The sequence below is a fragment of the Poromitra crassiceps genome, assembly GCF_964638095.1.
Source record: "Poromitra crassiceps genome assembly, chromosome: 4".
Lineage (NCBI taxonomy): Eukaryota > Metazoa > Chordata > Actinopteri > Beryciformes > Melamphaidae > Poromitra > Poromitra crassiceps.
Genome location: NC_139626.1, coordinates 36635009 through 36657667, shown reverse-complemented (window position 1 = coordinate 36657667; position 22659 = coordinate 36635009). Strand labels below are relative to the sequence as shown.

The following is a 22659-nucleotide window of genomic DNA, read 5'->3' as shown; positions in this document are numbered from 1 at the left end:
AGAGATTTAGTGTCACGCCTGCTAGGCCAATGTGATTGTTGATATATTCAATAATCAGGGGTTAAGTGATGCTGTTTAAAGTTACACACTGGCTGCAGTGTGTTAGCTTAATGGAGTATTTTTTGCGTATTATTAAAAAAACGAATTGGCATATCAACAAGAGATAATGAAAGCTATTTTTTAAATAAATCCAATATAAACCCAATTTAAATAGGTCCATGTTGTTCCTATGATCTTGGAGATTTGTGGACAGGTAGCCAGTCTGTGAATCACAGTCACATCAAAGCTAGAACAGGAGCTGACTGCAATTTGGGACTTTCTGGACCGGCCCAGTGCCAGTTAATGGGAGAGATTACTGCACCCAAAGTGAACTATTGGGGTGTTTAATTCAGGTGTTTATTTACTGAAATATATTCTGAATGATTTAATATTGAAATATCACAGTGTTTAAGATACAATATGATCCCCATAATGTTCACTAGACCTCAAATACAAGCTGCCAGTCAGAGCTGTAATATTATTACACCATATTACATTTTGTGTCATTTTCATATTAGAAAGCATTCATAGAAAGTAACAAAGCACTTTTTCAATGAGGTATTCTTACATGAACAATCTTCCACACAATTTAACTTCCTTTGACTTGAGTAAAAAAATGATTTAACAAGTAGGCCTAACAGTGCTTCTATGAGTTAATCATTATTCTTTTAACATAATTTTGTCCTGAAAACTGGGTGAAAGGTCGTGGACTCGTCTGCGGTACCACGTGACCGGCGACCTTCTGCCTCTTCCTTCTAGCAGCAGCAGTGTGTATGTGTGTGGGGCTGTCACTGTGTCAGGCTGGTTGGTAGCAGCACCATGGCGTTCTTCACTCACCATATCTCCAGAGGTCTGTCGTCTTCAGCGGTCAGAAACGCTGTCATAAAGCATGTCACGATCATCGGTGGCGGCCAGATGGGTGCAGGTATTGCACAGGTAATTTCCTCTGCGCACTGGCTAGGTAGCGTAGCTAACTTCACTGGACATTAGCTATCGTTATAAGCTAGCTAGCTAACAACTAGCATGCCCAAATAGAGTGCTTGAAATATACAAGTGCATTTTGGAAAATCGCGTGGTTGGTGGGGGGGCTTTTGTGTTAAATATGTTGACAAATATATGTTTGCTTTGGAAATATGATTAGCTAACTGTAGCGTTAGCCGACGCTACACTTGGAAATAGTTGATGTGTTGGAAATAAACACTCAACACTGACCCTGCTGCTGCTTTGGATAGCTGCCTACAGAGTTTGAGTATTTGTATTTCAACAGCTTATTAGTTGACATTCAACGGATTCTGTTTGCTTCCCGTTCCACACACCTGCACCTAGCTAGAATAATAATAATAACATTATTTTACCTAGTGTGATAATGTAGGTATGTTCATGAATTGTCTATAGATGTTGAACATCTGTTAAACAGTTTAATTATTCAATGTCAACTAGCTGTTGAAATGTTAGGTGTACTATCCAAATAAAGTGTAACCCAACATTTTGATTATGATTTCGCCATACTTGGTTAAAAAGTTATTTGAGCACTTGGAACAGCTGTTTCCTGAAGTTAGGAACTGGTGAAACAAGGTTATCAAATGACACTTTGACACCTGGAACTGCTCTGTTGATATCAGTTGGACACTGTGGACTCGCATACATCTTTGTTTGTGCCTTTTAAAATGTTACTTTATTGTATTTCTGATAATGTACCAGAAACTGCCCATAATCTGCTGGGACTCTCATCCGCTTGTTTGGTCTCCCATAGAACTATGGAGCATTTGGTTCGTCTGTAACATTTTAGGTCCTTATAATTCTGCACGGATGTTTTCTACCCCAGTGGTTCTGAAACCTTTTCACGTCAAGGAACCCTGTTTTGAACGAGTTACGTTCGAGTATGTACACTGCACAGTCTCGCTGTCGCCGCTCGGCGGTGGCAAGGCTCCAAGTCGTGGCTGCGCAAAACCATGCCGGGCGCTTTAGTCTTGACGCCAGACCCATGAGAGTTCTTACGCTGATACACTACATTACTGCATGCTGCAGATCTCTCTCTGGGTCTGGGACACTTTCCCTCAGCTGGCTGGTTATGGGAGGGGACCGTTCGCTTGGCCAGTCATATGCCAGTGATGGATTCAGTCCTCCCCAATCAGTAACGACTTTGCGATCAGACGACAAGGGAGGCGCAGCCCATTTTTCGAACCGCTCTCTCATCGGTGCTACGACCTGTCACTCATTCAATTTCAACCCGCCTTCGAAAACCAGCAGTGGCTGTGAACTGGCACAGACTCATTTATGTAGTATGCGGAGCGCGGTGATTCAATGTAATATTTGAGTCTGGGGAGAGACTAAGGAACCCTAAACTGACACAAATTAGATCACGGACCCCCATCCTGCTTTTAGATGTTTTATCACAGAAAGTGTATGAAACCCATGACCAAAATAGTTATACATTCTGTAATTGTGTTACTTATGGATGGAATTATAGTGAAAATAAATTATTCCTATTTTTGCTGGGGACCCTCTGGAAACCCCTCAAGGACCCCTGGGGGTCCCCGGACCCCACTTTGAGAGCCACTGCTCTAGTCATTTGGGACAGTGAAGGAATCATCTGCAGTATGAACCTCATATTGAGCACCAATCATATGAAGATCTAAAGAAAAGTAAAGCTCAGCACCACTACCATTTACTGCTGTATTCATACTTGTTTTGGACCCATTTGTTTTTGCAAGGTTGCTGCATCAACTGGCCACACAGTGACGCTGTTGGACACATCTGAGGACATCCTGAACAAAGCTGTCAAGGGAATCGAAGGGAGCTTGAAAAGAGTGGTGAAGAAGAAGTTTGCTGATAAGCCAGAGGTTAGACATGCTGCATCATAACAGTAACACAAGATCACCATGTGTGTGAGAGTAAAACGTGTGTCATTATTGTTGTATGGTTTGTTTCAGGCAGGTGTAGAGTTCATCCAGAAAGTCTTGCAGAATGTGTCGACCTCAACAGATGCAACATCTGCAGTGCAGAACACAGATCTGGTGCTGGAAGCAATTGTGGAAAATCTCAAAATCAAACAGGATCTCTTTGGTGGACTTGACAAAGTGGCACCAGCGTAAGCACTGTCCTTTTCACTTTCTAAACCTGTACGTTTCTGGCTGTGTGAGTTAGATTAGCATCTAATGCAACGACAGTATAGGGAAATAAATGTGCAGGTAACAGGTTCAGGGCTATAGGGACACTGCGTAACGCGCCGTCATCATTCAGAAACCATGCCCAAGACGGGGGAAAATACAAACTCCTGTCCAATCCTGGCGTTCTCCTATGTCACGTGCATGGATGCGTGTTGCACCAAAAGATCGTTTATACGGAAGATGAACACTCCAACTTACTTCTTGACAGCTAGATCCACATTTTTCTTCTCCCCAATTCTCAATGGCTTCCTTGTTTTGCTCAGGAGTACAAAAAAACTTTAACTGGCGATTTTTTACATTTGTTTTCTGCGCAGCCCACCACACAACAGCTTTTAGCTATGTTTAATTCAAGGAAAATGACGCTGGTGTGTGGAAATGAACGGAGCTCTTCCCCCGTGATGGGCGTGGCCTATTACATGCAGTGTCTCTATACTGTACTTAGTTTGGGTTATATCTGGTAATCTGGCTACCTGGTCGCATGCTGCAGACACACACGGAGAGAGACAGGCAGGGCAGAGAGGCGCATGCTGCAGACACAGAGAGACAGGCAGGGCAGAGAGGCGCATGCTGCAGACACAGAGAGAGAGACAGGCAGGGCAGAGAGGCGCATGCTGCAGACACACACAGAGAGACAGGCAGGGCAGAGAGGCGCATGCTGCAGACACACACAGAGAGAGAGGCAGGGCAGAGAGGCGCATGCTGCAGACACACACAGAGAGAGAGAGGCAGGGCAGAGGCACATGCTGCAGACACACACAGAGAGAGAGACATGTAGGGCAGAGAGGCGCATGCTGCAGACACACACGGAAAGAGAGACAGGCAGGGCAGAGAGGCGCATGCTGCAGACACACACAGAGACAGGCAGGGCAGAGAGGCGCATGCTGCAGACACACACAGAGAGAGAGAGAGAGAGGCAGGGCAGAGAGGCGCATGCTGCAGACACACACAGAGAGAGAGAGAGGCAGGGCAGAGATCCGCATGCTGCAGACACACACACAGAGACAGGCAGGGCAGAGAGGCGCATGCTGCAGACACACACAGAGAGAGAGAGAGGCAGGGCAGAGAGGTGCATGCCGCAGACACACAGAGAGAGAGAGAGTCAGGGCAGAGAGGCGCATGCTGCAGACACACAGAGAGACAGGCAGGGCAGAGAGGTGCATGCTGCAGACACACAGAGAGAGAGAGAGAGGCAGGGCAGAGAGGCGCATGCCGCAGACACACACAGAGAGAGAGACAGGCAGGGCAGAGAGGCGCATGCTGCAGACACACACAGAGAGAGAGACAGGCAGGGCAGAGAGGCGCATGCTGCAGACACACACAGAGAGACAGGCAGGGCAGAGAGGCGCATGTTGCAGACACACACAGAGAGAGAGAGAGGCAGGGCATAGAGGCGCATGCTGCAGACACAGAGAGAGAGAGAGAGAGAGGCAGGGCAGAGAGGTGCATGCCGCAGACACACAGAGAGAGAGAGAGTCAGGGCAGAGAGGCGCATGCTGCAGACACACACAGAGAGAGAGAGTCAGGGCAGAGAGGCGCATGCTGCAGACACACAGAGAGACAGGCAGGGCAGAGAGGCGCATGCTGCAGACACACACAGAGAGAGAGAGAGGCAGGGCAGAGAGGCGCATGCCGCAGACACACACAGAGAGAGAGAGAGGCAGGGCAGAGAGGCGCATGCTGCAGACACACACAGAGAGAGAGACAGGCAGGGCAGAGAGGTGCATGCTGCAGACACACACAGAGAGAGAGACAGGCAGGGCAGAGAGGCGCATGCTGCAGACACACACAGAGAGAGAGACAGGCAGGGCAGAGAGGCGCATGCCGCAGACACACAGAGAGAGAGACAGGCAGGGCAGAGAGGCGCATGCTGCAGACACACACAGAGAGAGAGATAGGCAGGGCAGAGAGACGCATGCTGCAGACACACACAGAGAGAGAGGCAGGCAGGGCAGAGAGATGCATGCTGCAGACACACACACAGAGAGAGAGAGGCAGGGCAGAGAGGCGCATGCCGCAGACACACAGAGAGAGACAGGCAGGGCAGAGAGGCGCATGCCACAGACACACAGAGAGAGAGAGACAGGCAGGGCAGAGAGGCGCATGCTGCAGACACACACAGAGAGAGAGACAGGCAGGGCAGAGAGGCGCATGCTGCAGACACACAGAGAGAGAGACAGGCAGGGCAGAGAGGCGCATGCTGCAGACACACACAGAGAGAGAGGCAGGCAGGGCAGAGAGACACATGCTGCAGACACACACAGAGAGAGAGGCAGGCAGGGCAGAGAGACGCATGCTGCAGACACACACAGAGAGAGAGACAGGGAGGGCAGAGAGGCGCATGCCGCAGACACACACAGAGACAGGCAGGGCAGAGAGGCGCATGCTGCAGACACACACAGAGACAGGCAGGGCAGAGAGACACATGCTGCAGACACACACAGAGAGAGAGGCAGGCAGGGCAGAGATCCGCATGCTGCAGACACACACACAGAGACAGGCAGGGCAGAGAGGCGCATGCTGCAGACACACACAGAGAGAGAGGCAGGCAGGGCAGAGATCCGCATGCTGCAGACACACACACAGAGACAGGCAGGGCAGAGAGGCGCATGCCGCAGACACACACAGAGACAGGCAGGGCAGAGAGGCGCATGCTGCAGACACACACAGAGAGAGAGAGAGAGAGGCAGGGCAGAGAGGCGCATGCTGCAGACACACACAGAGAGAGAGAGAGGCAGGGCAGAGAGGTGCATGCCGCAGACACACAGAGAGAGAGAGAGTCAGGGCAGAGAGGCGCATGCTGCAGACACACAGAGAGACAGGCAGGGCAGAGAGGCGCATGCTGCAGACACACACAGAGAGAGAGAGGCAGGGCAGAGAGGCGCATGCCGCAGACACACACAGAGAGAGAGACAGGCAGGGCAGAGAGGCGCATGCTGCAGACACACACAGAGAGAGAGACAGGCAGGGCAGAGAGGCGCATGCTGCAGACACACACAGAGAGACAGGCAGGGCAGAGAGGCGCATGCTGCAGACACACACAGAGAGAGAGAGAGGCAGGGCATAGAGGCGCATGCTGCAGACACACAGAGAGAGAGAGAGAGGCAGGGCAGAGAGGTGCATGCCGCAGACACACAGAGAGAGAGAGAGTCAGGGCAGAGAGGCGCATGCTGCAGACACACACAGAGAGAGAGAGTCAGGGCAGAGAGGCGTATGCTGCAGACACACAGAGAGACAGGCAGGGCAGAGAGGCGCATGCTGCAGACACACACAGAGAGAGAGAGAGGCAGGGCAGAGAGGCGCATGCCGCAGACACACACAGAGAGAGAGAGAGGCAGGGCAGAGAGGCGCATGCTGCAGACACACACAGAGAGAGAGACAGGCAGGGCAGAGAGGTGCATGCTGCAGACACACACAGAGAGAGAGACAGGCAGGGCAGAGAGGCGCATGCTGCAGACACACACAGAGAGAGAGACAGGCAGGGCAGAGAGGCGCATGCTGCAGACACACACAGAGAGAGAGACAGGCAGGGCAGAGAGATGCATGCTGCAGACACACACACAGAGAGAGAGAGGCAGGGCAGAGAGGCGCATGCTGCAGACACACACACACAGAGAGAGGCAGGCAGGGCAGAGAGACGCATGCTGCAGACACACACAGAGAGAGAGGCAGGCAGGGCAGAGAGATGCATGCTGCAGACACACACACAGAGAGAGAGAGGCAGGGCAGAGAGGCGCATGCCGCAGACACACAGAGAGAGACAGGCAGGGCAGAGAGGCGCATGCCACAGACACACAGAGAGAGAGAGACAGGCAGGGCAGAGAGGCGCATGCTGCAGACACACACAGAGAGAGAGACAGGCAGGGCAGAGAGGCGCATGCTGCAGACACACAGAGAGAGAGACAGGCAGGGCAGAGAGGCACATGCTGCAGACACACACAGAGAGAGAGATAGGCAGGGCAGAGAGACGCATGCTGCAGACACACACAGAGAGAGACAGGCAGGGCAGAGAGACACATGCTGCAGACACACACAGAGAGAGAGGCAGGCAGGGCAGAGAGGTGCATGCTGCAGACACACACAGAGAGGCAGGCAGGGCAGAGAGGTGCATGCTGCAGACACACACAGAGAGGCAGGCAGGGCAGAGAGACGCATGCTGCAGACACACACAGAGAGAGAGACAGGCAGGGCAGAGAGACGCATGCTGCAGACACACACAGAGAGAGAGACAGGCAGGGCAGAGAGGCGCATGCTGCAGACACACACAGAGAGAGAGACGGGCTCTCTTCTTTTTTGAATATCTTCAGATTCTGTGATGTGGGTAACAAAATGTCTCGTTTTTTGTTTTTGTAATTACTCAGTGTTATATGTATGCTTTGGCAATGTAAGTATGCACCTTATCCTGCCAATAAAGCCCATTTGAATTTGACAGGCAGGGCAGAGAGTGACTCATGCGTGGACCTGCGCTACAGGCAGGGGAGGGGAGAGAGCGGGACACACACATGCGCGAGGGAAGCACAGTCACAGCTGGGCTGTAGAAATGGCCACGGTCTATAGAGTGCCAAAGTCACGCCCTCTTCCGGGTTCGGCATACACACCAAGGGATTTGGAGGCAGGGGAGAGAGTGGCGCATGTGCAGACCTGCGCGGACCCTAGAAATGAGCGTGTGATATTTCTAGTATTTATGATGAGAGGCATCACTATGGGGCGAAGCTGCTTGTACTCCTGCCACTTCAGGCAGTGGAAGACAGCTCCCCCTTCTTTTTACTGGGGTTTCGTGTGTGTCTGTCTGTCAGTCTGTCTGTCCGTCTGTCTGGTCATCTACAATCACATTAAAAATCCTTTTATCTTTTTTGTAAATTCTGATCTGTGCTTGAAGACTGCACATATATGGTGTTACTTGGTAGCCTTCAAAGAACACTGAAAAAAGCATTACGACGCACCTGCCTATTGATACTGTAATATTAGCTGTGTAGCTTACTGTCTGTTTTTGGTGTTTCTCTGTTTTAGACACACCATCTTTGCCAGCAACACGTCCTCTCTGCCCATCACTGACATAGCCAGCTCCACCAGCAGACTGGACCGATTTGGTGGCCTTCACTTCTTCAACCCCGTCCCCATGATGAAGCTCGTAGAGGTCGAGCTGCTCTCAACACATTAGACAGCTGCTTTTCACTGTCATTATCTATGCATTAAGGCCACCACAGATACTACTATTACTGTATTCACTCAAATCAAGTTCCACGAGAAGGGATTTATAAGAGACACCTAATAACAAGTTGTTCTTTCCATAGGGACAAATCGGGGGTGGGGTTCAGAAAATGGGGCGGTTGTGGGAGAGCACAGATGAAGTGAAGATGAAGTGTTCCCTTACAGCGGCACTGGGTTAGCATACTTAGAAAGCACAGTTCAGGTCAACCTCTTTCCATCTAACAATTTGGTTTGGTGCTTCATCCTTGGTGGCACCCACCAAGGATGAAGCACCAAACCAAATAGGAATCCAACCTCCATGTGCACAGTTGGGGTTATCAATGTCTACAGTCGTGAACAAACTGATGCTATAGTAACAATCAGTTTCAGAGATACTGAAGTCTGTGTCTTCCACAGGTAATTGGAACTTCATCAACAAGCCAAGAGTCTTTTGATTCCCTGCTGAACTTCAGCAAAGCGCTGGGGAAAACCCCTGTGTCCTGCAAAGTAAGGTTTGCTCTCTGATATCACTGTTTTATTTGTAGTGTTTCACATTCCGTTGTGACCAGGAGGTCTCATAGTTGTTTATTAACAGTACACTCAGCAGCATGTCACACCCCTTTATTCAGGATACTCCCGGGTTCATCGTAAATCGCCTGCTTGTTCCCTACATGATGGAGGCCATCCGGTTGCACGAGAGAGGTATGCATACCTACCTACTGTACCTACAGGATGTGACCACCATTCATGTTAAACGTCCCATGTTGTGTAAAACAAGACTTCCCTTGCCTCTTTCATTATAAAGGAGTTGGATGTGCTATCTAAACACTGACAGTATCAAAACATATGGTCACCAACTAAACCCACACAATCCATAGTTGTGAGAGATGCTGTAAATTGAACGAATAAAAATGGATTAAGAGTGTTTTTGGTGTAGAATATTGGACTTTTAATGGTAATGGTCAAATTACTATTTTGTGTGTTGGCATTATGGATCATAAAAGGTTGCCCAGGCCAGAACCAATTGATCTTGGGTATTTGAGTCCATTAGAATATCTATTATACAGTATCTATTTGACAGTAGATTTGCATAGATTCATATTAAAAATGCACAGTTGGAGATTTGAGCACAACACATTCAACATCCCTTGCCAAAATGTTCAGATTTAGTTATTTATCTATTTTTGTAGCAATCCATGGTTGTGTGTTTGCTCCCTCAGGCCATGGATCCAAAGAGGACATTGATATTGCCATGAAACTGGGCGCTGGGTATCCCATGGGACCCTTTGAGCTCCTGGACTATGTAGGACTGGACACAGCAAAGTTTATTATGGATGGTGAGTAGGGCTTATTGGGGAAGAATAGCTCCAGATTGTGATTGATTGATTTGATTGAGAGAGACAGATGCCAATTAAGTTTATAGCGGTAGTAGCAAGGAGAAAAACAAATCTCATTTGAATGACTTATTGACATAAAAAATAAAAAATCGTTACTAATTCCTTTCCATAACTGCATGTGTTCAGGCTGGAGTGCAATGGATCCTGGCAACCCACTCTTTGGCCAGAGTGAAATGCTAAACAAGTTGGTTGCAGAGGGTAAATATGGTAAGAAGACAGGAGAAGGATTCTACAAGTACAAGTAAATGATCGCAGCTCAAATACAGGTGAAGAGTCAATGAGAAACCGATGGAAACTCAGGAAAACAAAGCAACCAAGGACAGATAAGATCATGATCATACAAAAGTGCTAGATCACTGACAACACTAAAGTCCAACAATGCCAGTAGTTAACCTGTGTGCCTTTAAAAGGTTGACCTCTCTGTCTTGAGTATTTTATTCTGGACTTGAACTCTGTCTGAATGTCGTCTTTACATGTATCAAGATATTGATTAAATGGATTTTTCAAAATGCTTTGTGTCTGTTCTCATGGCAGTGTTTCATGATGTCAAATGACATTGGTGGTGGGTGAGTTTAGATCCCCCTCCCCTGATATGTGAAGCGCTTTGAGTATCTAGAAAGGTGCTATATAAATCCAATTATCAAATGCAGCTGTGCATACACAAGTAAAGAACATGCTCTTTATGAAAATGTGTCCTTGTACTTAAAAATGTATCAGTTAACATATCTATTAGCATCAATACACTTACAATTTGGAGACCATTTAAAAGAATGAACTTATGAGATATAAACATTTTGTGAGGTCGTGCAAAACAAAACTCAATGTTTAGATGTATAGATACACATTTCATGAAAAATGCCTGAAGCATTTCCTTCGGGTTTAAATATTGTGCCACACTAGTCAGTAGTGCTAATTGTAATGTTAATAGTTATGAGCCATTTACTTTTATAAAGAGCCACGCAGTCCCATTACAGGTATCTGCCACCTGCTGGTACAAAAAGTGTATTACACGCAAAAATAAACAAATCTCTTCCTGCTAAATTTGACTTGAGGTGTGACTCGCTGAGAAAAGATGACACTATGGATGATGAATGAATGGATTATTTCGGTCATAATACATTGAACAAAATTTGTATGCAGCTGCAAAAACATAATCATACAGGTTTACACACCAATCAATTTCACACAATGAGCAAAAAAGGAATAGCCTAGCTCTTTTATCCTATAGCCTACAATCCCACCAGGTAAGCTAGAATATCCGCACACACACAAAAAGGTAGATTCACTGTAAAAGCTTTATTATAATAGGCTAGCTCTTTGTGGAGTTTAATTATTGGATCTTTATTTATTTAATATAGCTACATTTCCCCAGACCTCAACACAGTATGAGTGTATGACATATGACATTAAATGAAAAATACAATGGCTATGCAGATTCAACAGCAGCTATAGGCCTCCTTGTTTTGTAAGAATATAGCCTAGCCTACTTTCTGCTTGATATTTTCTGTGGATTGGCTTCCAACAGAGTTTATGATCTATATCTATAATCTCTCCTACGTACTTCTCGCAGCTTCTAGTCATTAAAAACAATCTGTTATATGAGGGATCAGTGTTGGTAAACAAAGGGCAGTTCATAATGGGACCCTATGGAGCAGCATTGAGCATCTCGGCTAGCAGGCTGTGCTTTTTACTAAATTCACTTCATTTTAAAAATTGCGACAGTTCGCACAACTTTAACAGGAGTCACAACATACAACATCAGACCATTGAGCTACTTCTGCTCTCACTCAGAATGTCAAAATATAAGCGATGTGATGTATAGTTTTTGAGATATAAGTTATAACGTTTGTTTGGCACAACTCATATTAGTTAACTGCTGCTGTTCCGGGTGGCTGAGTGGTCGTGATGTCACGCTGATTCATCCTATTGCAGTGTAGGCTGTGCTTTTGTCAACACTTTGAGCTACTGTTTGCTCCAAATATTCCGTTTTGTGAACAACGCTAACGAGCCTGCTTGGGAGGCTGCTACGTTCTCGCAAGATCGCAAGACCAAACATCTGACAGTGAGGGGGGCGAGGCATGTCCTATGTCACGTGCAGAGGGTCCGCTAGGGTCGTGTGTAGGTCTGCGCGCGCCAGCGAAAACTAGTCCCATAAAAGCGCCAAAGCGGACATATTGCTGTTGTCTGAAGATGAGGATTCATTTTGCCTGAAACGTGAGTAACCCCTAAAACTGAACCATCTAAACCAAGTTTCTGTTTCTATGAGCTGAAAACGGATGTTTGGTTATAGCTTGGTTAGCTTGCTCTTGTGGTTCTTCACTGACTAACTTTACTAGTCAGCTAGTGCTGGCTAGCGCCGGCTAGCGCTAGCTAGCGTCAGCTAACGGCAGCTAACTTGACTGGCCCCAAATGCTGGAAGCTAACAAGAGAAACTACTTTATTTCCTTGTGATACAGTGGAACAGGTGCATAGTTTGTACATATTGATTTGTTGTCTAACTTGTCTCATATTGGAAACTCTGACAAGGATGAAAACAGAGCAAATTGGTTTAGCAACATTTAGGGTGAAGCCTATTCCCTGCATTGCATTTGCACCTCAAGTAATTCTCATCATCTACAGTGATGGAGACATTTTGATGATTCATCTCAAGTCATTCTCTCATCTAGAGCAGTAGTTCCCAAACTTTTTCATCTTATGTACTCCATGTTTGAGTTGTTTGGCCATGCCAATAGTACCTCCTCATTCATGCATGTTGAGGATTCTCCTAAATTTGTTCTATTAAACTTTTAGTAGGCCTCTCTACACATCTGATTATTGAATGCAAATCATTTGAATGACTCCCATTTAATACAATTCTTCCAATTTCAACTGGAAAAAGTCATCATCAGTATCAAGACCTTGTCTTCAGTCAGCACTGCGGTTCGGCTCATTCAGATTGTCCCTGATGAAGGCTTAGGCCGAAACATGTTGGAGTGTTTGAACTAGCCAAGATAGAATAAAGGCTTTTTAATCATAAGAAGAGTTGCCTTGGACTTCTTTCAACCTTTATATGGAAAAAGTCATCAGTTTGACCAAGATGGGCTTGTAAAATTACTTGGAATATATAGTTTTTTATCATTTTGGAACTAAATTGTAATCCCCAATCTTTCCAGTTACCCCCTGCAAGCTGCTCAAGTACCCCTAGAGATATGCCTGGTTGGGAATCACTGATCTACAGTGATGTAGACATTTTGATTATTCTATTGTGGGACAGGTCACGACTTCAAAGCAGGAGGCTGCCATACTGTATGTACTGTATATACATATGGTCAGTGTTGGGCAGTAAACTAACATGTTACTGTAATTGTATTACTTTCACCAGTAACTAATGTAAAGGATTACAATTTCAAAAAAGTAATTATATTACAGTTACTAACTTAAAGTTACTGCATTACTTTCTCCAGTGCTGGCACAGTGCTAAAACAAAGTGTGGAGATCGGTCTGGCTCTGTGAGACTACTACTGTAGCTACTGCATTGCCAGAATGCGATTCGTTTTTTGCCCTAGCTGGTAAATCAATAAAAAGTATGCAGTTTGGCTGAATGTTGACTCCTCATGTAAGTTTAATTATTGTTCCAATGAAGTGGATTTGGTTAAAAAAGGAGCTAGCTAAACAGGCTGTATGTCACTTTTATGGAAAGAGGATAGCGAAAGTAATGTAACAAGTAACATAACGGGGCGCATGGTGGGAGAGTGGTAGCCCTGTCGCCTCACAGCAAGAAGGTCCTGGGTTCGATTCCCGCCTGGGAAGCTGTGGGCGCTGCGCTGAGGGTGTGTCCCCATTCCCATGTCCTCAGTGCCCACGGCCCAGGTGGGGGTCACCAAAAAGGGCCTTTCTGTGTGGAGTTTGCATGTTCTCCCTGTGCTCCCCTGGGGTTTCCTCCAGATAGGAACCTCCCACCAAAAACATGCAAAAAAAACGTAACTAATTACTTTTGATACCAACTTCTAAGTAAAGTAATTATATAAGAAACAAGTAGCTTATTACTAGGGCTGCAACTAACGATTATTTTTATAATCGATTAATCTGTCAATTATTTTCTCGATTAATTGATTCGTTGTTTGGTCTAGAAAATGTCAGAAAATGGTAGCAAATGACGATCAGTGTTTCCTAAAGCCCAAGATGATGCCCTCAAATGTAGGGCTGTGCAATAAAATCAATACGGCAATATATCGCAATATTTTTCCCCACAATACTGTATCGATATTTCAGAAAAGTATCGTGATATATCGCCATATCGATTTTTTGCACAGCCGTGTGTTCAGTGACACAATAAGAATACTTTTGATTTCAATGCGTTCAGTAACACACTCAACACTCCGTAGTTTTGACTAAATTTGTCCACTAAGTTATCAATATAAAGTGATGTTGTGTTGAGTATTGCAATATATCGCAATATGTATTGTATCGTGATACAATCGTATCGTGACCCATGTATCGTGATACGTATCGTATCGTGAAGTCCTTGCCAATACCCAGCCCTACTCAAATGTCTTGTTTTGTCCACAACTCAAAGATAATATCAGCTTACTGTCATACAGGAGTTAAGAAACCAGAAAATATTCACATTTAAGAAGCTGGAATCTGAGAATTTAGACCTTTTATCTTAAAATTGTACTCAAAACGATTAATCGATTATCCAAATACCGTAGTTGTAATTTTTAGGGATGGGCATCGAATTTCGAATTTTCGAATAATCGTTGTTATTATCAAGGTCGACTTTTATTATTGAAATTCGAAATTCGTTTATTGAATTTTTTTTATTTTTTTTGTGAGTGAAATGTTGCATTGTCTCCCCTGATTCTAAGTATAGTAGAATCGCTTGGTTTGAGCAAGTAAAACAATTTTTATAAGCAACCTCTCCCTCTTCGTGGGATTTCATCCGCCATTCATTTTTCCATAAACCTTGCTTAAAATGCTTATAAAAATAGTTTTACTTGCTCAAACCAAGCGATTCGACTATACTTAGAATCAGGGGAGACAATGCAACATTTCACTCACAATTTTTTTTTTTTTAAATTACATTTTTAATTTTTTTTTACATTTAATTTTTCTTTTCAAATTTCGATTAAAAGTCGACTTTGGCCAGCGAATTTCAAATAGTGTTTTTGCTAGAAATGCCCATCCCTAGTAATTTTCTGATGATCGATTAATCATTGCAGCTCTACTTATTACCTGAGTAACTTGCCCTACACTGCATATTATGGCACATAGTTACACATCATTTTCAATGATATCAAAGATATCTTTTCACAGTCATTTCACAGCTCAATGAAAATTATTTCATGCCCACTCGTTCATGTGTTTTTTTGTCCTAGAGTTTATCCTGTAGATCAGGGGTTCTCAAAGTGGGAGGCGGGCCTCCACAGGGGGGCTCCAAACAGTTTCAGGGGAGGCTCTGAATGGCAGTGAAAAAATATTAGTTATTACATAAGTTATCAAAAGGAGGTCACATACAGTAGAATAGCCTAAATGTGTGTGATATGGTTAAAGGGATAGTTCTGAGATACAGTAGTTTTGAGGAATTCTACTGTTTTTCCCATTTTCACTAAGTCAGAAGCAAATACATGCCTTCAGACAGACCTTTTTTATGTATTTGGTTTAGTCTGAAGTAAGTCAACAGCAATACCAGGCTAATTTGGCTCAATTGCTGAGTGTCAATGGGATCAAATAACAAACCTGGTTTCTGGCCTGGTATGAGGGTCTCTCAAAGTGCAGAGGGTGATCATCACCCTGGGGTCTAAGCTCTGCAGTGCTCACCCCTCCAGCGGCTCTATGACCAGAGGGTGGTGAAGAGCGCAAGTAAGATCACGAGGGAGTCATCTTCTTCATCCCCTCTGCTATCAGGCTCCTTAACGAACATAGCGCCCCCTGAACCCCTTTTGCCCCCCCCCCCTCCCCGCCAGGAAAACCTGGCACTGTTGTGCCGCCACCCCCCCCCCCCCCCCCCCCCCATGCATTCCTCCATGCAAGCATGCAGGTGCACACACAGATAACTTTGAGACATAATCATGATGGGGGAGGAGGGCTTTGTTTGGTTTGGGGCCCTGTTGTGTTCCAGAGAAGCAAATGGACCAATCCCCAATTTATCAGAGATGCAATCTCCTCACCTTTCGGCAAAATTCACTATTTTGATTAGGGATGGGTATCGTTCAAAATTTTTCGATACCGATACCGTTTCGATACTTGGATTTCGATACCGGTTCCTGAACGATACTTTTTTCGATACCAATTTTTAGAAAAATCCATTTTAACAAAAATAAAACAGCATTACACATTGAAATTATTTTACAAATCTTTAGTTTTCCCCCCATCTTAAGTTTTACAGCAGAAAAAAATAAAACCTACTGTATTTAACATAACTTTAAGTTCTCTAAACGTATTGCCGTCCCTACAAAAAATATTGGAAGTACTGTACTACAAAGGAAAGAAATGTAAAACAAATAAATCAGTGGAATAGTTTTCAGTGCAAAACAGAGAGTTGCAAATCAGGGTTTAATGCTCACTGATGCAACAGAACTCTATTCTTGCCCAAACTGATGAGATGGATCCACTTCATGCATGGAAGACTAGTTGAGCATTGACTAGCCTATCAATATAGCCAATGGCACAAAGTGAATCCCATTTATATTCAACAAACTATCATGACATCAGCGTTTGTTAACGAGTTGCTAAAAATACATAATGGGCGATAACGTTTGCACATAACGTTAACGCTAATTAATTAAACATTAACGCTAGTGTTGCAGATCAGTGTTTAATGCTCACTGCTGCAACAGAACGTCATTCTTGTCAAATCTGACGAGACAGCTCCACTTCACGCATTCACTGACTAGCCAATCAATATAAATGAATCGCATTTACATTCAACAAACTATCATGACATCAGCGTTTGTTAACGAGTTGCTAAAAATACACAATGCCCGCTTGCGCATAACGTTACGGCGGCAATTAATTAAACGATCTGCTAGCTACAACTCACAGCCAGATGCATGGATTTGTCAGACTGAGGGATCTGATAACCGCTAACTTGCGGTAAGCTGACCCACCTCTCAATTATTTATCTTATCTGTGGAAACCAGTCCGTGTTGTTTCTGTTTCTTTTCCTGCTTTTCATCATCTTCGCCATATGGTACTCCAGGATAGGAGTAGCTTGAGTGGCTAACTTCTTGTATACTATATCCGCACCGCACGCCTGGCTCACAGTCACAACAAACACACCGGCTAAAGTGGGCGTAACGTTTCCTGCATGCCTCTACATGACAGCCAATCACCAGCCGTATTAGAGCGCGGCGTGCAAGCATGTCGCATGCTTATAGGCTCAATGGCGCTGTTTTGTTTTGGTATCGAAAATTGGTATCGATTGACAAGGGAGGCTTCGATACCCCTTAGTATCGATGTTTCCATTTCGGTGCCAAGTAAGTATCGAAACTCGATACCAATCCCTAATTTTGATTCATCTAATTGGTTAGATGAAGAATTGGTTACAGAATCACTGTAACATCGCATTAAAAACAAAAGTCACTTCCGGGTAGACACCTGCCGATTGATTTGAATTGTAGAGATATCACAAACTTGTTTATTCTTCATTGTCATTTTGTTCTAATTTTCAGCTGTAACTGTAACGTTAAAGATATATACGCTAGTTAAACACGGTGTCCGACGGGCGTCTGGGTAGTGTAGCGGTAGATTCCCTGCCTACCAACATGAGGGTGGCAGGTTCGCGCCCCTGTGTTACCGCCGCATCCATACAGGCACGATTGGCTGTGTCTACCTACGGGTGGGAAGCTGGATTAAGGCTATGTGTCCTGGTTGCTGCACTAGCGCCTAGCAGGAGGGGGAAATTGGCAAAGTACAATCGGGGAGAAAATGGGGGGAAATCTAAATAAACAAAATCTAACCAACAGTGACATCTCAGATCTCACCGCGGTGGCATGAGCTGCTAGTTTTGGCTCAACTCAAGCTGTAATTGTTTTTATTATGTGGCCCTAGGGATGGGTACCGAACTCGGTACTTTTACAGGCACCGACCGAAAGTGGGCGGTACTACCGAGTATCAGTTCACATGAAATGAAACGGTACCTCATTTCGGTACTTGAACGCATCTGAGTAATAGAAGAGAGTGGGTAAAATAGAAATTCCGACGGAACCTTAAGGCAACACGCGAGAGCGGGTTACGTCAGTACGTCACTCTACCTGAAACGTCAACAAACGGGACCACCCGAAAATGTGGCTACACTTTCCCAAGATAGACTCAGACAACACTGGGTGATGTGAATTGCAAAGCTGGCCAGGGAAACACCTCAAACTTGAGGAAGCATGGTCAAACACAAGATATATTTACAGTAGGTAAATGCTGAAAACTGTAACGTATTACCGTAGATAGGCTGAGGGTGAATGAAGCAGGCAGCGCACCGCAGCTGTTAGCAGCACCTCCTCAGCTGTAACGTTGAGAGAGGCATCGACTACAACATCAGGTAACGTTATTTAATTAGCTGGATAAGTTGTTTCACTGCCGTTGTGGTTGTTAGATAACGGGGCTTTTCACTGTCTTCACAACGACTGCAAAACAGAGATCGCTAACGTTAACGTTAGCGTTAACGCTAAAACGTTAACGTTGCTGCAGTAATTGTCAAGGGTTCAACAGAACGTATTTCCTCAGCCTGTATCGTAGCTATCAACATGAAATAAAAAGCATTTGAGAGATTAAACCCGTGGCTTTTTATTTGGAAGGGTTACATTTGCCGTAATCTTTATTAACATTTCTTAAACTGCATTAGAATCTTTTTATTTTTATTTTTTGGGGTTAAAGATCTTTTTTTTTAATGAACATTAGAGCAAATATAATACGAAAAGCCAAAGGGTTAAGCTCTCAAATGCTTTTTATTTTATGTTTCTATGTGCTACAGAGCCTGAGATATGAAGGCTTTAGTGAATACCGACCGCTCTCTCTGAGAAGTTTGGACTTGTTTTTTTTTTACAACTGTAATTTTTTTGTTATTAGAGCGTGTAAAGTACCGAAAATGGTACCGTTTTGGGTACCGTACCGAATTCCAGGTACCGGTATCGTACCGGTATCGGTTCAAATGTGAACGGTACCCATCCCTATGTGGCCCAACAGGTAAATTAGGTCTCTAAACTAACATTAGTGATAGTGTTGTTAATTACCGGTTAGGGATGTCAACGGTTAACCGTTAATCGATTAACCGTCGCTAACGTCGTTGTTCGGTTATTGCTGTCGGTCTATCAGTTAATATTAAAAAAATTTTTTTTTTTTTTTTTGGTCTATTTACTCAATGAGCTCATGCCCAAACAAGGCGTGTCTATTTAGATGCTGAAATGTTAATGCTTTTTGTGTTACAAATTCTAACACAAAAAGAATTTGTGTTGAAATGTTGATGCTTTTTGTTAATGCTTGTTAATGCTTTTTGTGTTAGAAATTCTAACACAAAAAGCATTAACATTTCAGCATCTAAATAGACACGCCTTGTTTGGGCATGAGTTCATTGAGTACCGTAAATAGACAATTTTTTTTTTTTTTTTTTTTTTTTTATATTAAAAAATTATGAATTAACCGATAGGTTAATCGATTATTAGCGTCGGTTAATCGAAAGTGAAATTAACCGAAAATTGACATCCCTATTACCGGTAATGAGATATGAAAGCATCAAACATGTTAGACTTAACCATTTTCTCTGATCTCAGCTGTTCCCCAGCCCGTTTGCTTGGCTCCATTAAATTGTATAGGTGATGCAGGTGTTGTCTACCCAGACGTTATTGTAAACAACACTGTATTCGGTCTATATAAGGAGGACAACACGTCCCTGCTTCCTACTGCTATGCAAAAGCAAGCTGCTACTGAATCTTGCTTGTGTGACGTCATTTGCAACTGTAGTCTGCGCAGTAGAGTCAGGCTGAGCCCCCCTGTTGTGCCGCTGTCTGACGGAGCTTTGTGAGTGGCTCTCTCAGCTGTCAATCATGACTTTTTATTTCATAAAATAAAATAACTATTTAATGTTGGGCAATCCAGCCTTCAGAGCAAACAACCATTTCAGATTTCATGATGGAACTGAGGCCAGTCACCTCATTCCATCTCTCTTCCTACATCCTGGCCTCTCTGCAGATACGTAAGACCAACATGTCTCAGTCCAGCGCCATCGTCGCCGTCCAGGCAGACAGCGCCATCAGAGACCTGCAGGCTGAGGCTGCCGCCATCAACCCTGAGACCAGCAGTACCACCACCATCAACCCTGAGAAGAACACTACCAAAGTTAAGGTATTACACCATCGTATTACTGCTTATAGTGTGTAACTTTTTGCAGTGAAGAACCATTGTCTCCCCCTTCTGGCAGTGAGAGTACATGCGCTACATTCAGGTAAAAAAAAAAAAAAATGTCGGACATTTTCCCCCCCCAACCGTTTCCCTTGCTCTTCGTTGTCACCCAAAAAACGGGAAACAGCTTCAATGTGTTTAAACGCTCTGAGCAATAAAATACAACACGTCTTCTGTGTATTGTTTCAACAATACGACTTAAAAGATAATGACCACACTGAAGACGCAAGCACGACTTCCTAATTGGGGAAGGGGACAATCCGAGCAACACTTGAATGCAGCATTTGTCACAGCCTAAGCCGTATAGTCTACTCCATCGCGGCTGTAAAACAGTGCATAATTTGAGAAGGGTTGGAGTTATGGGGGCCAATGGGGGCTCAGCTCCCATAAAGAGAGTCTGAGACCCCATGAACATGAACACATGTGGGGGTCTCTAATATAACCTTTTTTATACAAGTATTTATGAATTTGCTCTAAGAACGAAGGAGATCCTAAAGCTTAATTTATAGTAGGGCACTCGACATTTTCTCAAGTATCTCTCGATAGAAATAAAAGAGTCACACGCCATTTTTAATTTTTACTTCAGCGACCGGTTTCAGTTGTCTCCGCGGTAACAGCGAGCCGTCTGGCCCCTCCCGCCCCCTCCTCCCAGCAACAAGTCTCTCCCCTCCTTGATTTAACTCTGAGCCGTCCGAGGAGGAACAACGGTTTGTTTTCCTCTTGAGTTCAAATCACTGTAAAAACATCTCGGCAGAATCTTAAATTTAAAAAATATATCGTATCTGTATCTTTCTGCTTTGGTTTTGACAGACACGGCTCACTCCTCTTTTCAGGGAATCTTCCACTCCTCCAGAGCCCCGCCCACACGAGCCCTCTCTGTTTCTCTGTTTAAGCCTTTAAATTCTTAAATCATAAAAATGTACAAATTGTCCTATTTAACCCTGGAATGTTGGGAAAAGTTTGGAAAATGAGTTTGATCATTTCCATGTGTTGGAAAGTTTGTGAAAAGGTCTTGATTAAAGTCACTCTGGACAAGAGCATCAGCTGAAACAGTAAACTGTGAAATGTGAATGTTTCTTATTTATTTATTATGCCTCCGCTGCCGGCGATAGCCAGGCCGGAGGCATTATGGATCCGGGTTGTCCGTCCGTACGTATGTCCGTCCATACGTCCGTACGATGTTCGTTAACGCGATATCTGAGGAACCTTGACGGAATTTCATCAAATTTGCCTTAAACATCCACTTGGACTCAAGGATGAACTGATTCAAATTTGGTGGTCAAAGGTCAAGGTCACTGTGCCCTCTCGAACGCCATTTTCAAGCTTGTTAACACGATATCTGAGGAACGCCTCGACGGAATTTCATCAAATCTGCCTTAAACATCCACTTAGGCTCAAGGATGATCTGATTAGATTTTGGTGGTCAAAGGTCAAGGTCACTGTGACCTCTCGAACGTCATTTTCAAGCGTGTTAACGCGATATCTCAGGAATGCCTTGACGGAATTTCATCATATTTGCCTTAAACATCCACTTGGACTCAAGGATGAACTGATTAGATTTTCGTGGTCAAAGGTCAAGGTCACTGTGACCTCATGAATGCCATTCCCAAGTTCGTTAAAGCGATATCTCAAGAACGGCATGATGGAATTTCTGCCAATTTGGCTCAAACGTCGACTTGGGCGCAAGGATGAACGGATTACATTTCAAAGTTCAAGGTTACTGTGACATCATGACCGCTCGTTTCATGCTCGTTAACGTGAGATCTCAGGAACGATTTGACGGAATTTAATCAAATTTGCCTCAAACCTCCACTTGCACTCAAGGATAAACTGATTAGACTTTGATGGTTAACGGTCAAAGTTCAAGGTCACTGTGACCTCACACACACCCAATTTCCAAGCTCTGTAACGCAACATCTCAGGAGCGCCTTGACGGAATTTCTTCCAATTTGCCTCAAATGGCGATTTGGACTCAAGAATGAACGGCGGAAGCATAAATCCGCCGTGCGGTTGTTTATTTAAGTGACTAGTTCTGATACCCGTTGGAGCATGAGATCACAGTCTGGCCATGTAGTCAGGTCTCATTCACAAGTTGGCACAGCCTTGCCTCTCTCTCCCCATAGGGTTTTCATAGTGCACTTCCCTGGTAGATTCCAACTCCGCTCAGGTGTGCTCCATCAGTAGCTAATGGATGGAGCTCTCCATGGTGCTGAACCTGTGTTCACTCATTTTGGCCACTAATTAGCCATTTTTGCCCATTTAGTCAGCCCTAATTACCTACCGGTAATTCAAAAATCCAGCTCTGCCACATCTGCTCGGGGCCGCGCTCAGTACCCGTGCCATGTTTTAACTGTGTTTTAACTTGTGTTTTAATTTGTTCTAAGTAACTTTGTATTTATTTTATCCCCTACCCCCTATCCCTCAAAAGGCTGTGCCTTCTGCCAGGTCGCCATTCTAAATACGAATTTGTTCTTAATGACTTACCTGGTTAAATA

General features: G+C 44.6%; 1 protein-coding gene across 1 annotated transcript; it reads left to right on the top strand.

Annotated features, from left to right (window-relative positions):
* The first annotated feature begins 802 nt into the window (after positions 1-802).
* On the top strand, positions 803-10304 carry hadh (hydroxyacyl-CoA dehydrogenase). The gene is made up of 8 exons (XM_083634586.1): positions 803-975; positions 2754-2882; positions 2973-3130; positions 8217-8343; positions 8814-8903; positions 9026-9098; positions 9617-9733; positions 9920-10304. The coding sequence occupies exons 1-8, from the start codon at positions 859-861 to the stop codon at positions 10036-10038; spliced, it is 930 nt and encodes a 309-aa protein (XP_083490712.1). The 5' UTR covers positions 803-858; the 3' UTR covers positions 10039-10304.
* The last annotated feature ends 12355 nt before the right edge of the window (positions 10305-22659 follow it).

What these genes read in the sequence shown, in the direction of transcription:
- hadh (XM_083634586.1), top strand. Translation starts at nt 859, where the DNA reads ATGGCGTTCTTCACTCACCATATCTCCAGAGGTCTGTCGTCTTCAGCG. An exon ending in CCATGATGAAGCTCGTAGAG is followed by an intron (nt 8,344 to 8,813) that starts GTCGAGCTGCTC and finishes TGTCTTCCACAG; the next exon opens with GTAATTGGAACTTCATCAAC. An exon ending in AAACCCCTGTGTCCTGCAAA is followed by an intron (nt 8,904 to 9,025) that starts GTAAGGTTTGCT and finishes CCCTTTATTCAG; the next exon opens with GATACTCCCGGGTTCATCGT.